The sequence below is a fragment of the Molothrus aeneus genome, chromosome 1, assembly GCF_037042795.1.
Source record: "Molothrus aeneus isolate 106 chromosome 1, BPBGC_Maene_1.0, whole genome shotgun sequence".
Lineage (NCBI taxonomy): Eukaryota > Metazoa > Chordata > Aves > Passeriformes > Icteridae > Molothrus > Molothrus aeneus.
The window spans coordinates 52,859,881-52,875,342 of NC_089646.1; the positions used below are offsets into that span (position 1 = coordinate 52,859,881).

The 15,462-nt window shown below is 39.1% G+C and overlaps 1 protein-coding gene across 4 annotated transcripts in view; it reads right to left on the bottom strand.

Moving 5' to 3' along the window:
• The window catches only part of HECW1 (HECT, C2 and WW domain containing E3 ubiquitin protein ligase 1), a 253,036-nt gene that overhangs the window by 87,783 nt on the left and 149,791 nt on the right, over positions 1 to 15,462 (bottom strand). For all 4 annotated transcript variants that reach the window (XM_066557176.1, XM_066557193.1, XM_066557201.1 and 1 more), the window contains one exon: positions 7,466 to 7,541. In XM_066557176.1, the coding sequence (XP_066413273.1) occupies positions 7,466 to 7,541 (76 nt within the window). The remainder of the gene's footprint in view (positions 1 to 7,465; positions 7,542 to 15,462) is intronic.

A 15,462-nucleotide genomic window follows, 5' to 3' on the forward strand; every position in this document is an offset into this window, starting at 1 on the left:
TGCAAAATGAGTATGAATGACAAGGACCAGCAGTCCATCAGCTCAGGCTGCTAACATATGAAAGGAGAGAAAGACCTCTGGGATCTTATTTTCTTTCTCTCTGATACTTCCTCAAAAGAATCTGAAACTGAAATATTTATTGCTGTATATGTTTCTGGGTTGTTTTTTTTTCCCTTCAAAGAGAGACCATGCTATCTTTAGGTACCACTGAGTAACAAAATACTGATATTTTTCTACTGATAGAAAATACCTAGCACTCAATTATGTATATTTATAGATCATGTATCATAAAGAAAATACATTGAGGATGACTTGCCAGCCTCTTTCCAGTTATGGGAATTAGAGCACAGCCATGAAGATGAAGGTACTCCCAGCCTCAGTTAATAGTCTCATTTTTGTATTCAGATGAGGAGAAAAAAAGTAATTTAGCAAAGCACATGGCACAAAAATTTGTTTGTGTAATTTTCTTACTGAAATTAAACAGTAATACAGATTTAAAAAAAAAAGTCAGTTAGAAATTTCAATTTTATTGTCCAGAGTATGAATAGGGCTAGCAGAATTAGCTTTCCCAAGGACAAATATCCCAATTTTATATCTCACCACAAATTCTCATCACTGTGAAAAACAGGGCATCAAAACTCAAAAAGCTCTTAATAAAGCTACATGGATATCTTCAGACAAGCAGAATTTCATTTCATTTGAAGCAAAACCTATCTGTAGGTCCTGTAACTATCTGCTGTAACTTGCTGCTGTAACTCTTATCACTCCAGCATAACTCCCCAACAGAAGAATCACAGAAGAATTCTGACTTCCCAAATGCAAATATTTTTCTCTATCATCTTCAGAAAAAGGTTCAGGCGATACTAAACTTTGAAGTGAAGGTCTGAAGCTAACTGAATTTAAATCTTTGGTTGAACGAATGAATTCCAGAAGGCTGGGACATACCTTGTTCTACACTCTTATTTTAGAGTGTGTTTCTTGGAGACATATGAGGAAATGCTATGAAGATAACTCATCTGTGGTTTGCAAAGGTGTATTTTAATCCAGTCTTTAAAAAAAAATATACCATATTTTTAATAATATACCATGTCAGTTTCTCATTCACTCATAAATCACACTTTAGTGTGAAAGAGGTTATATACATCTAACAGCTTAATAATGTCAGGCTATCTCTCATGACAGATGACAGAAGGAAGAAATCCAGGTAAAGACAAAGTAATTACAGCCTTTCACTGCCACAGACTTGCACAACTTTTAAGTACATGCATCCTATTTCAGCTAGGCTGTCTTTACTGGAGAAAAATGACTTGTACTAACTGCTGGCTGCTGCTGTCCCAAGTGACTTATGAATTTGTTCCAACTCCAGAGCTTTCTTTCCATATATGCTGATCTCCAGATGGCTGGATGAGACCTAAGGAACCTTTACACTGGGTCACTTGCATGCATGTTCCCTCTGTCCCAAAGGTGTGCCATAAACTTCCCTGTCTGCTTTATAAAGGATCACTGAGCAAATCTATTCACCATGAAGCATCACAAACTTTGGGGCACTGGTGGCTGGATAGTGATGGAGGCTACTTCTGTGGTGAACCAGTGCATTTATTTGAGCCAGGTGGGTATGTAAATTCCAACAACTCAGCTAGAACACATCTGTGTTTTACGATGTTTGATTTTGCCTCAATAGAAGTCATTAAGCTTCCAAAAGCTCAGGGAAGAGTCACATTTTGTCATGCTCAGCAAGGAGACTCTCTGACAGAAATGATGAGCAAAACTACCACAAAGATAGTTCTTCAATTCCCCACAGACATAGCAAGGTATTCAACCAGACCCATGCTCCATACAGGAGCGTGACAGAAAAGGATGGAGAATCGGAGAACCAGACTCTGGAGCAGTCTGTTATCTAAATTAATTACATTTAGTCTGGTCATCAATACATCAGGAGTAAGTTAAGGGAGCTCAAAGCTGTTCTCCCCAAGGGATAAGAAGACTTTGGAATTTTCCTATAAATAACACACAAGGCTGCTCTTTGCAGTTTATAGATGTGTCTTAAGAAGACTCAGTCCTCTGGTCTCTTGATGGTACATATTCTGCTGAATATTCTACTGAAGATTCTAGAGTCTACAGCCCAACAGAAGGGTCAAAGACTAGTAAGTACCAGAGCTACTAGTTTTGAGAAACAGATACTCATATTTTAAAACAGGTGGCAAATTCCATTCAACAAATGCCAAATATTGAATGTTCTTTGTGTTCCCCAGCACCATCCAAGTGATGACAATTGATGTCTTGCAGGTATCTATACTGGCACTTACGCAGAGGTTATTAACCCTAAGAAATTCTATGCTCAACCCACCAAATTCACATTTTTCATATTTGGCATACCAGCCTCATGATCTCAGGACCACAAAAGGAGACATATTCCTTATAAGCCATCTGACCCCTTGAGGGAATGAAGACATCTTGAGTTATGCCAAACTTACCCAGAATATACCTAAAACCAGAACTAATGAAGTTCACAGTACACTGGAAAGACACTAGTCTTATTGGAATGGCCATGGTCAATTTAGATTATGATCTAGCTTGAAGAATAACAAAATAGAATTTATTCTATGATCTGTTCATTAATGGCAGAAAGTAAAAAATACTGTCATCTTACTGAGATCCTGATAGTTCATGTATCAAAGCACAATAAACCATCTTCATAATCCATCACAACTAAAGAGTTGCTAATTTGGATGTCAATGGACAACTCCATCTTGAATGCATTTCCCTTCAGATTTCCTTTGTGAATTCCCAAAGAGCTATCAGCTCTGATTCTGACACTGAAGAAACATACTTGAACAGGACTGGTATCTGGACAGACTACCAATGAGAGAAGGTAATTGCCAGGGTGCTGATATGTCAGTGTTTCTTTTGTAGACCTTGGACAGAACAAGAAGAACCAGTCTCAGAGTGCAGCAGTTCATCTACTGAGCTGAGCTGCCTAAGATACAGGCATGGCTTCAAAGAAAGGAACAACAAAACTCTGCTTGCTCAAGATTCAATGGGAGGCAAATAGGTACTGCCTCTCATCCTTGTGCTCTTAAAGCAATACTTTTAGTTACTGTCAGTGGAACAATATTTCAATAGTAAGAGCACAGCAATATTGCATTTACTAAAATGCCAATTTGACTCATAAAGCAGTGTACAACACCAAACTTCATTTGGCAATCATCTGTTTGGAAGAAGGTGAGCATGGATTTGCAGAAGTATTGCATCTGATATTAATTAGATTCCAAGAAGCAAATATTAAGGAATCTATTCTAGAAATCAAACAGTAATGTGCAATGACAGGAAGTATTAAAGTCCAACACAGCAAAATAATGCAGAGGAATTGAGAAAGATACTACTTGAAGTACAAGAGATGACTGACTTGATCAGCTACTGAATGAGATTCTGCAACTGATGATATGCAAAATGTTAAATAAAGTGCTTCTTTTTGCTCTCAGAAACTACAGACATAAAGACAGACAGACTTTGCTTTTATTTTAAAATAAAATGCAGGAAAAAAAGAAAGGGCTAGTGTAGTTACACAAGAAGGTATTTTAAGGTCTGAGATTAAAAAAAAAAGACTAAGTGGATCAGATAAACCAAAATATTTCTGTCACAGGGCTCCCAGGCAAAACATTAAAGACAGTAAAAAAGAGGAGAAATTTTTTTTCTAGCTATAAATGCTTCAAGGAAAACCAAAAGGGTTTCTCACTTGTTTAAATAAAGGTCAGTAGACATATTAGGAAGAAAATAGGTGCATTAATAAAAGACAAGCAGTATGGAATTAATTATTCCAAAATGTCTGAGAGACAGGCTACCTTTTTAATCATCAAGAATGAAAACACAGAAAAAGTCTGAACACCTTATCACAGCAAGGTGGTGTTTTTATCACTGCAAGTGACCAACCACTGGAGCAAAGCACCATCTTGGTATCCTCAGATCCTGACTACACACCTGTCTGTGAGATACCTCTGAGCCGAACTCACACAAAGCTGACCACCACGGGGAAAGGTGTCCTGTGTTAAATAGGAGAATGGAGTAGTTGTGTTCAAAGCTTTCTGAGGCCTGTCAAACTGCTAGTCTAGGCATACCTCATAGGCACATTGTGTACTGGACGTGGTAAAAAGCCACCTCACCTTGACACAAGATCTGACAAGTAAGAAAAAGGTGTGGGATTAGTAGTTATAAAGTCAGCCACTAGGATTTAAAAATTGTTGGAAAATAAAGGCCATTAAATACCTGCATTCTGAACAAGCATTTCATGCTAACAACTACTGTCATAATGACCCTTAGCAGACCATATACTATTTTCAGTTGTGATTTATGCTCTATCTTCTATAAACTGACAACTGTTATTACTTGAATATCTGGTCCGAAAACCACAAAAACAACTAACAAGATTCTCAGAGATGTGTGACGGAGATAAATGCCTGAATGTTTGTGAAATATTCAGATCTTCTGGTAATTTGCTCCCCAAGGACACTTATAAATAAAGTGTGCAAAAACATGAGATATGTGAAATATTAAAGCCTGGAAAAATTTATTTGATGCAGCATAGAGCTAGGAGGCATATTATGCAAACCTCATGATAACACTTTCTAAATATACCAGCCAACAAGACTGGTTTTAGAGGCTTTCAGCAAATGCATTATACTGCTGTTAAACCATGAACTTGCAAGTGAAGTAGCTGGTAGATCTCAGGAAGCTTAGCACATTTTTTCCTTCTGTACTTCATGCAAGAGAGCTCTGATGCTTTTCAGCCACCTTATTGGAAGTGTGACATTCACTGGGAACAGTGGAAAAGACACATTTGAAAAGTAAATGCTAAGTGGACTGCAGAGTTTTCCTTAAAGGCTTTTTTCAGTCTAGCTAAATTAGCCTTAAAATATTTCTCTTGGTATTTTAAATAATGAAAGCTATAATAATACAGTCATCGTAAAAATTATTAAGAAGCTTAATCATGGGAAATTATCTTTGAGATCAGTGCTGCCAGTGAACCTATTAATCTAAACCAGCCTTTCACAGGAATAACTTCCAGTCTCAAGGAAGCAAACATGAAGTAAACAACTCTCCTAGTGACATAGTGTAAACTCTCTGCTATTTCCATTCTCAAGAAGCTAGTCATATTCTTGTGCCTTGAAGGATCATTTTACACCTTTTTCTTTGTTTGACATTTTTATTCAATCCAGAAATCTTTTCTCAAAAATACCCTCCAGTACAACAGTTGGATTTTGTCCAACCAAATACTCAATAAACTACAGGAAGAATAAAGCACTTTGTCAACGGCTTTTTAGAAAACAAAACCTGTTTCCACACAGTTCATTTTAACATAGGGTCTCACTGGACTCTCTCAGCGGTAGAGAAAGCAATACAAGGCAGCTGAAATGCACTCATGTTGCTCAGCATTTCTTGTGATTTGGCCTACTTTGAGATTTTCCTCTCCCACTCTAATAACTTTTTCTTCTAAAAAATTATATGGCAGAAGGCATAGAATCTTCTTGCATTCTTTAGATTACAGACTGCTTAGGGCATGATTCCTCTGCGTTGGTGCAATGGGCTCCAGTCACATTAATGACACTCCAGCCACTTTTTTTAACTGCAACTAAATCAACCATAATTTGGAAACCTAACTTTTAAGTAATGACTGTATTAACTAATAACTGAAGATGACAGTATACCAAAATACAGATATTGAAAAGGAAAACCCTGTATGAGCAAAAAGGACTCGTGACAGTAGAGGTGTTCCTGCTGAGATAGGGGTGCAAATGGAAAGGAATCCCAATTCCTTCAGATGCCTCTAGGAGGTCTGCCTTCATCTGCATTTTATTAGCTAGCATAATAGATATAGGAATAGCAATAATTTTGCTTTGAGACAGACAACATTTTGTTGCTGTGGTATTGACTAAAAAGGTAATAAATAAATCCTTGTGATGTGTTAATCTGTTAACTTCAGAAAGACTGAAATGGAACTATTTTGATAACTTAGATTTTTGATAAAATAATTGCCAAATTATTTTATCAAAGCTTTTCATATAGCTGGCTATGATGATGTTGTTAACATGGATGCTATATATATGCAGATTAATTGCTTATGAATCACATGAATTAGATATCCCAAATGCATTATGAGGTATGGTCTTTATATACTTTCAGTCAAAGTGTAAATTAGATACTCTAGTTCATAAAAGGGCCCATTGACCCCACATTTTACTACTCTTGAAACTACAAATTACTATTGACACCTCTTGGTTTACTAGGCCAAAGATTCTGAGAGAATGAAAAACTGTAACTAGTTCTGGGCCACATTTTCTGTTTAAGATTATTTATGGACATTAAAAAATATTAATGCTTCTTTATTTCTGTTGATAAAGAAACCCTGTGGTTTTATCAGCTGATGGGTGGATGTCCAGCATGCAACCTGGCAAATGTAAGTCATGTGTTAAAAAAGCCCTGTCCAATGTCAGTCTGATCTGCTATGTATCATACACAACCTCTCAAGAACCACACTGGCTGCCTAAGTTGGAAAAGTGCTGACATGCATCCTTAATAGAGGGTAGCTTGAAATAAATAATATGGCCAAAACCAATCATATAATGAGATGCTTGTCCAAGAGTAGGACTTCACACTTAAAGGCCTACACCTGTAAAACTTTTGAACTAGGGTAAACCTTTGTACTACCTGCTCAAAGAATTTCCAAGTCAAGTCAGGTATCTTTATCTTGGTCTTCCAGGAGCTAAAAAATATGGAAACCAACTAGCAAGCATAAGACTCCAAAATAAGAGTCATGTTCATAACCACTCTCTTTTGAAAAATTGGTTTCTGTCTACAGACGTGATTTACATGTTGTTCTTACTAAAGCTAGATCAAATGGCTCATAGCTGTTACATGGAAACATATTAAGCCTTTAAAACCTGTAGTGACATGCCAAGTAATGAGGCTAAGCATTCCTCATGAAATGCAGATAAATGAGAGCAGTCTTCTGGCTCAAGAAGTCTGAGAGTCGCTTTTGAGCAATACAGAGAATCTTCTGCACCACAGCACATGGATCTGCCTCAGGTCCAGACCATGACCGTGGAACGTGCTTTCCAAGGAACAGCATACTACCACAAATCCATTTTGCTCTGTAAATAAAGCACACGCCTTTGATCTTGCTTTCTGTGACCTACATATTTAATTGTAAACAGAAAAACCTAATATGGCCCCAGAACTCTACTTGAACAAGTACTTACAAGAACAAGCACATAACTCTCATTGAAGGAAAAGAGTGTGGCAATAATCATAGATTTTTATTCTTTGTCTCAGCATTACTTCTATTACAGACAAAGAATCCATGCATAAATATATACATACATATACATACACACTTGTGTACATAAAAGGTTCTAGTAACTTCAGTCTCAAACTCTTTGGGCTTAAAACTTACTTATCAGCAGTGACTTACCTGACAGTGAAAAACTTATCAGTCTCCGACTTCCTTGTCCCTGGACTGAGTCTTCATTGGTGATGCTTTTAAAAATCTGCTGGGAGATAAAGAATTATGAGAAAGAGTATTCTCCAATAACTATTGAACAGAGAATTGCTTAGTAACTGTCTTTTTTACAGATTCATAGTTAGTTTTACAACTAAGAATCAATTATATGACTAGAGATCAAAACCATGTTTTTATCTAGGTAATAATTTAACCATTCATGGCCTAAGTCATCCCTGCCTGGAAGCTTTCCCTTAAAAAACCATAATGATGCAAAAATACTACTGTAATTTGAATATAGCAGTTCTTCACCCAAAAAGGAACAACTTATTAGTCAGGAGATAAAAGTATCACATAAGGAGGGGGATGTGGCTAGCACCTCTTGAAACAACTTCCATCTTTGTAATACCTTATTACTTATGTGGAAAATCTTGCTCCAGAAGGTTTATTGCATACCATTGAGAAAGACTTCTGAGAGATTATTAGCACCCTGCACAAAAAAAAACTATTGTGAATTACGCTAACAATATGCATTGAGGGTGAACTGGAAAAAAACCCCTAAAAATCCATAGATCACACTTTGTACTCCACAGTTCAGTTTTTATTATCAGTCTTTGGTTTGGCAAGTTTATTGGTGAGCTGCTGTTGTGCAAATTAGGCCCCAAGCTGCCTTCTGGCTTTGATCAGAGCTGGGAAGCAAGAACACCCATGGGAGAAGCCCACCAGCAGCAATTTCTGTGTGAAGCCCCTGAGCAGGGCAGAGGAGATGCCATCGGGTGTCAGACTCCGAGCTCAGCAGGAAGGGGGTGCTATGAGTACTGCTTCCCATCGACTTTGGAGTCAAACCAAGTGCTGCTCTGCCCCCGGGAAGCAGCAGCTCCATGTCATTCTTGCCACTCAGCTTTCAGCCAAAAAAGAAAAACAGCATTTATGCAGTGAAGTTCCAATTTCTGATGGGAAACAGCAACTGAAGTCCCACTCAGCTGTGACTCATTGCTCGGTATATTAAATATTGTGTAGTCAAGCTTAACTTAGAAGACAAGCTGCTCTCTGCCCCCAGATAGTGCAAAACCTGGGCAAGTGAGTACTTAGCCCAGATAGCAGGGATTAAACAACCTCACATGGATGAGATCTAGATCAAAAATATATGGATGAATTTAGACATCCTTATAAAATAATGGGTTCTGCTGGACCTGACTTTTAGTCATAAGATTTTGTTTCTTCCAGATTGTCTAAACGGGATAAAGGGTACTGAGCAGGGCAGGACTGTGAATGAATTCCAATAGAAACATCCCTATTGGATCACAGCTAATTAGTTGCAATTGCACTATTGGCCTTCTCAGCAAAGTCGGTTACAACATGTTTATTGAAGCCACCACTGGTTTCTGGACAGACACACATTTAAATCAGAATGTATGTGCCTATGGTAATTTTATGACAAGAACTCAACAACCTTTACCAGCCTAAGTTGTGGCCCCATCAAGAAACAAAAACATTCCCTTGTCAACATGTATTTTTCATACTGTGTCACTGCCTGATAATAATTACACATTATGCTTTAATGCTTACTTTTATGGTCTTTTCATGATTTTGTCCAGGATAGCAACAGAGCCAACCAACCTAGATATGTGCATGTTTGCAAAAGGTGCTTTTTTCTAGTCCTTTAACATTTTTCTGGGGTTTTTTTTAGACCTGCCATGTATGTCATTCATCATGCCAGTATGAATAGTTCAGCAGACTACACTTTGAACAAACTGGGGTGAATCTGATGGGATCCTGCAAACCAGTTCAAAACTTTAAAATATTTGCTATTAAATGGCCCATCAGGAGCCAAATCTACATTAGTGAAACTATATTGAGACAGTCATAATAGACTGTTGTCACAAATCCTGATAAAAAGCAAAGCATCCTCAGCATGGTCAAACTTGCACTAGCAAAGCTTGCCATTTATACAAGGGGAGTAATTACACATCCAGTCCCATAAGTGAAACAACAACAAAATAATTTGCTCCTGAAGGGTCCATTCTGTTCTGTGAAGCAGGTGCACCCCACAGTGTCCTGTCAAGTGCTCACCATTCAGCCATACAATCAGGGTACTAAAAGCCAGCCCTGCTGTGCAAACGAGTTCCATCCTCAGTAGCTGACCCCTGCAAAACTCTCTAAGATGCAGCACTACATCAGCATGCCAGGCGTTTTTAGAATGCCTAGCAATTAAGCTTAGCAAAATGAAACACCTGCTGGAAGCTTTTCCAATTTTCCTCCTGGCCAGGTGGATGAGAAAGGGAATGCAGGGCAGAAAGGCTGAAGGAGAGAAGCTTTTGTCCTTTGGTTTGAGGCCTGTGATGCAGCATTAAAGACTTCATACACCTGAGCCTCCTGTGTAGCTGTCATCACAAACCTGTGCTCCTCATCCTCCAGTGGTCTGAAGGCACTGGTCTGCACTCTCCTCACACAGACATAGCACCTTCTCACCCATGATAGGGTCCTTAGGCATGCCAGGGCACATGCCAGAGCAGGCTCAGGAGCAGGCAAACATCCTCATTCAAAGAATAGGAAGGGTAATAGGAAGGCTAAGAAAGTCATTATACGTTAATATTGGCATTTCAAGAAGTCAGAAGGAACAGCAAGGAAGTAAGGGAGACAAATCTCCCAACATTAAGTCTGATTTTCTTAAAATAAGAAGAGCTATTTGCTGCAGTTTGGATTCACCGTTTTCCAATGCAGTATCAGACTGTCCCCAGCAATGAGAACAAAGCTCCACTTGATGCAGAGCAGGGCCAAAGAGGGTGAGTGGTCACCAGAGCTCATCAGCAGCCATATCAAATGGGTTTCATAGTATCTTTAGGCCTGAGATAGGGATGTGCATACTGTTCCTGCTTGCTATTTATCATGAAGGAAATCCAGACTGATTTTAGTGGCTGCAATATAACTACATTGGGAGTTTTATCACTGTAAGTAAACCTTGGGTTTAGTCATCAGGAGGTAAAAACCCCTCTATCTTCTCAACTGCCACTTAAAACACAGTTAGCTGACAGAGAGACAACATTCATCTCATCACTTGACATCCTATGGGCTTGAAGTCCTTCACATGAAAGGGAACAAATGTCATTTTCCCTCAATAACTTGTGGGCTTTGTTATGCCCTTGAAGTGAGAGCTCAGTCTGAATTAGCTTGATATTTTTATTTTATAATGCCATTTCTGCACATTTCACAACCCAGCCTCATTATTTTACAGGTCCTGCTGATAAAAACCAGAATAAATATGCTTTTACTATACACTTCTGCTATATCTAGACATGAAATGGGACATGAGCTGCAACTTCAAGCCTAGCTGACTTTCTCTCCAAAAACCAAAGGCTTCCTGAACTGGGTTCAAACCTCCTTTTGATTTCTCTGAATGTAGCTGGAGTCAGCATCATTGCCACTGATGTCAGCACATACATTCAAACACTAAGAGAAGCATCAGTACTTCCTTTAAAATATTCTCCAGTAAACACACACTGTAAAATCTTCTGGTCTGAGAGTTTCTCAGCCTCTGAAGCAAAGTGAAAGATGACTACCAGCACCTGTGATGGCCAGCTGTGAAACATGGGAAGGTACTTGAGGCCAGACTGAAGCCTGTTGGGACTTGCTCACCTCAGGAAACAGTCCAGCTCAGGTAGTGCTTTTCATTTTCTCAGTACAGAGAAAAAACAAGACCAAAGGAGAAGACTGAAAGCTAAAAATAATAGTCTTGTCCTAGAATCACTTTTCCTTGTGAGTAGTTCCTGCAAATGCTAGAAGGAAGTTATGTGACCCTGAATGAGAAAGTAAGCAGGTTTCACACTAGCAAAGGGTGCCCTTGAGACTCCTTTTCTCTTTAGCCATGGCATGTATTATGAAAAAAGTAATCATCTTGAGAAAGCCCAAAGTATTAGAGTCCATCAGTTCTTGCTGAGGCAAAATTCCAAGCGCATCACTAAAAATTTGTCTAAGCAAAAAGCCAGAAACGGAGACTCTCACAAGTAATAAAAAATATCTCCTAAAATACCTTTCCCTTCACTAGTCTACCTAAATATGTGGAAGAATAACAAGGACAATACTCTTGCTCGTGAAAATAAAGTGGCTTACAGGGCACCCCTAAGGTGCCCCTATTCAGCCTCCCCGCTGCTCTAGGTTATGATGAGGCAAATACAAATACTTTTTGACACAGGTACAGTGTGAATACAGGTCTGGAAGAAACTAATTGTTGTAACTGTGTTTACCTGGTGCTGTACTAGAAAACCTGCTTTTGGACACCACCGTGACCAGTTATAGTGCAGCATGCTGGTAAAACCTCCTCTGCAGCATTAAATTCCTTTTAGCATGTTTGTCTATTGAGCAGCAAACCTTAACTGTTCCTTAAGTCCTGCTGATACAAAACAGGATAAATATGATTGTATTATGTGCATCTACCACAGCTAGACATGCACAGCTGACAAATACAAGGACTTACTCCTTTTCCCACAATAGTACAGGAAAACACTCTTATGTCTTAGTGCTCTGTAGCACTCCTCCTCCCCAGAAGGAAAAGGATTTCTGTCTTCCATCAGAAGGAAGAGGATATTTTTGGCCACTGCGCTTGCCTGAAGAGATTCAACAAAGCTAAGTGAATTTTCTTTTCCCAAAAGTAGAAGAAACACCTAGATTAATTAATCTCACTGTTCACTGACAACCAAAGCACTTCTGTATCAGTGGCTGCTGCTGCAAAAGAATGGTGGCATTTAACTGATATAAATTACCTCCCACAGGTCAGTATTTCTTTCATTTAAACCGAAGAAATCAAGAGATTTTAAAGAGAGATATTAAAATCAGTGCTGCACTACCTGTTTGCCTTCATTGACTTTATATCATGGTGAACATCGTGGACATGACCTAATGCTCCATATAATCAAGTTCCCATTTTACAAGATGCTAATTAAAACCTAGAATATTTTACAATGATAGCCCAGATTGTAACTACAGTAATATCTAACACAGATTAAACAGTCAGGTACTGTAAACTGGCAAAGCTCTAGCTGGGGTAATACTATGTATCCACAAGAGCTTTTCTTTTAAAAAGTAGATCTAAGGACATATCAAAGTATTCAGAAAAGCTCACACTTCCAAGCAGTACTATCCAGACCTATAATCAAGTCTACAATGAAAGAAGGCTGGAAACCACAAATGTAAAGCAGCAAAATACTTTCTGTTTGTACACACTGGCTCTGAGGATGAAAAGCAGTAGATTAGAGCACTAAGAAAAGGGAAGGTTATAACCTGTGCTTGGTTCAAATCAAAAGTGAAAAATAGACTCAACTTAGTCCCAAATTGTGCATCAGCAAACAGAAAAGGGATTGCTAGATGTGTCAGAGCTAAAGATGTGGTATTGCAGTGCAAAAGACAGGCTGTCCAGTCACTGCCTGCACTATGCTTACTTCAAGCTCCAGTTCTCTGTTCTCTGCTTTTCAAGACCACTGAACTTGCCAGCAGATTTAAAGCAAAATAAGTAAGGTTAACAGCCTTGGAGATTTCAGTTCAAACCAGCTTGGAGCTATTGTTCTAAAAGAACAGAGTGTACATGGCACAGGAATCCAGAACAGTCCTCAAAAATTTTTCTCCCCTAACCTATTTCTGTCGGCTTTTACTGTTGCACTCTTGACTGAACTTAATGCTTAACATTTGGCCAACTCTTCAAAACAAGTGGAAAAAGGCTTACATTTTCTACAGCTCAGCAGTGAAGCATCTTATCACAGTATGAGAAAATCAGACATCATCCTGAGTTCATACTTCATATTCTACCATCTTCTTTAGAGAGGGAATTCCTCAGTAGATCTGCAAATCAGTGAATATTCCTGTTTCCTCCCAGGTGCTGATTTAAAAATGAACTGTTTTGTAAAAAAATTCACTAAGCAAACACAGACTAAGTGCCTCCTTTCACACCATCACTTGGCTTCTTCAGTGCAGAAGTGCTCTGGGACGCAAGGGGCGAATTCTGAAAGGAACAAATACAGATCTGAGCTCCCTGACTGCCACTGACAGAATTATGTCTGTCTATAATCCCAGGCACCACTTGGAAAATCTATTCCTAATTAGTGGCAGTGCTTCAGCTGCAACCCCCACTCTGCTAACAGAATTATCCAGCTCTTGAATGCAATATATTCCACTTATCCTGTTAGCTTGTTAAGCCATTGTGCTGGCACAGTGGTATTTTTCTATCAGGTGCTTCCAAACAGCTGCCAGCTTCTCCAGCAGCAGGCTCACTCCTGCTGGGCACTCTGCTGCCGGCTCCCATCCCTGAAGGACTGTGACCACACACATACACAGAGGCTTCCCCATGTGCCATGGTCAGCAGCATTCTAGCTTTGTAATAGACCACTGTTAAAAACGAGAGCAAGCTCCTGGTACTAAAGTGATTTCAGCATTTATTATAATAGAAAGGCCTAAAGCATGGGGGCCTGCGGGCTGAGCATGAGCATTCCCGTCGAGGATCCTGCAGTGCCAGCGCTGGGTCTTCTTCAGCAGCGATGTCCCCGATGTTCCAGGTGGAGCAGCACACATTCAGTGGGTCAGATGCGACCCTTTTATCCTGTTTTTTGTCTCTTTGGATTGGTTTCTTTTTGGATCCTTCATTTGCATGAAGGTTCAAGGCACTTGATTGGCCCATTACAGTTCTGCCCAGGCTGGCTTGTTTTGCATGGGGGGTGGCGCACTTAGGTGTATTATGGTACGTTTAGTACCTTATTTCTTACACCTATCCTTTTAACCCCTTTTACAATATAACAACCAAACTAACAGTACATGCTTAACAATTATCAACTGTTTTACAACAGTTTCTAATCTATTTCTAGCACCACCTTCTCAATGCCATTCCCTAATTCAGTAGAGAATCTGGTTTTTGTGGGCATATGACAATTACCCTCTCTCTGCAGAACACGTCTTTTGTCCCATCCTCTAGCAGTATTTATTGATTACTTTATTTATTCCCAGGACACAGAAGTTTTTCATTCCAAAAACTCTTGTCCTAGAAACCCTTTAAATAGGTAGCAAGTGAGTGAATAAAAATTTTTCTCCCCCATGGAAAACGTTATGAATTTTTTCACAAGATACTAGATTACAAACTGTGGCAGCCAAACTAAAATACTGAAAAAGCCCTTGCTGCTTAGTGAGGTGCCTCAGTGGCATCCTCTAGAAGGCAACTATCAACACGCTTACGACAAGAGGACATCCAGTGAGAATACATGCCAAGTATATGGAGGTTTCCATGTTGGCATGAAGCTATTTCATATTCCCTAACAATCCTATGTGCCTAGAATGCTCTTTCAGTATAACCAGAATCTCAAATAAGGATGCTGGGAGCAAACACTTCCAACTAAAACAAAATCAAGGACTGAGGCAAGAAATCAGTACCTCCCACAGAGTCCAGTATCTTTTTCTTCCAAAAATTTAATAAATGCAGCTTTTTAATTGTTTCAACAGCCCTGCCTAATAAACTTCAATCATTCTTTGGCAGCAGAGGAAAGACTTTGATTAGAGATTCTGATCTTCCTTCACTCTTTGAAACTTCATTTAAATAGTCTTAGATTTTCAGATGCTGAAAGACAATCACACATGCATGTGGTAGGCTTTGGGTTCCTGTTTCTGGGTTGAGGGCTGGACTACATCTAAGCAGCAGATATTTCACTTATACCTATCAAACTTTGGGGAGGATTGTTTTCTGCAGCATATCCCACCAACTGCCCCCACGTTGGCTCTAAGACTGCAGGTTATTTGGTGGCAATGACCCCCTGAGCCTTAAGAAGTCTCTCAGCAAGATTAAAGTGGTCCAAACCATGACAGTATTTTACAGACCCAATGTTCAAAACAAACTGCAGTTTAGTTAGCAGGGAAGATGGCTCCTTGTGGTTGCTAAACAGCTTTGTGTTTCCCAGTGTTACCACCATCCAGAAAAAAATCTCTAAGAAAATCTGTTG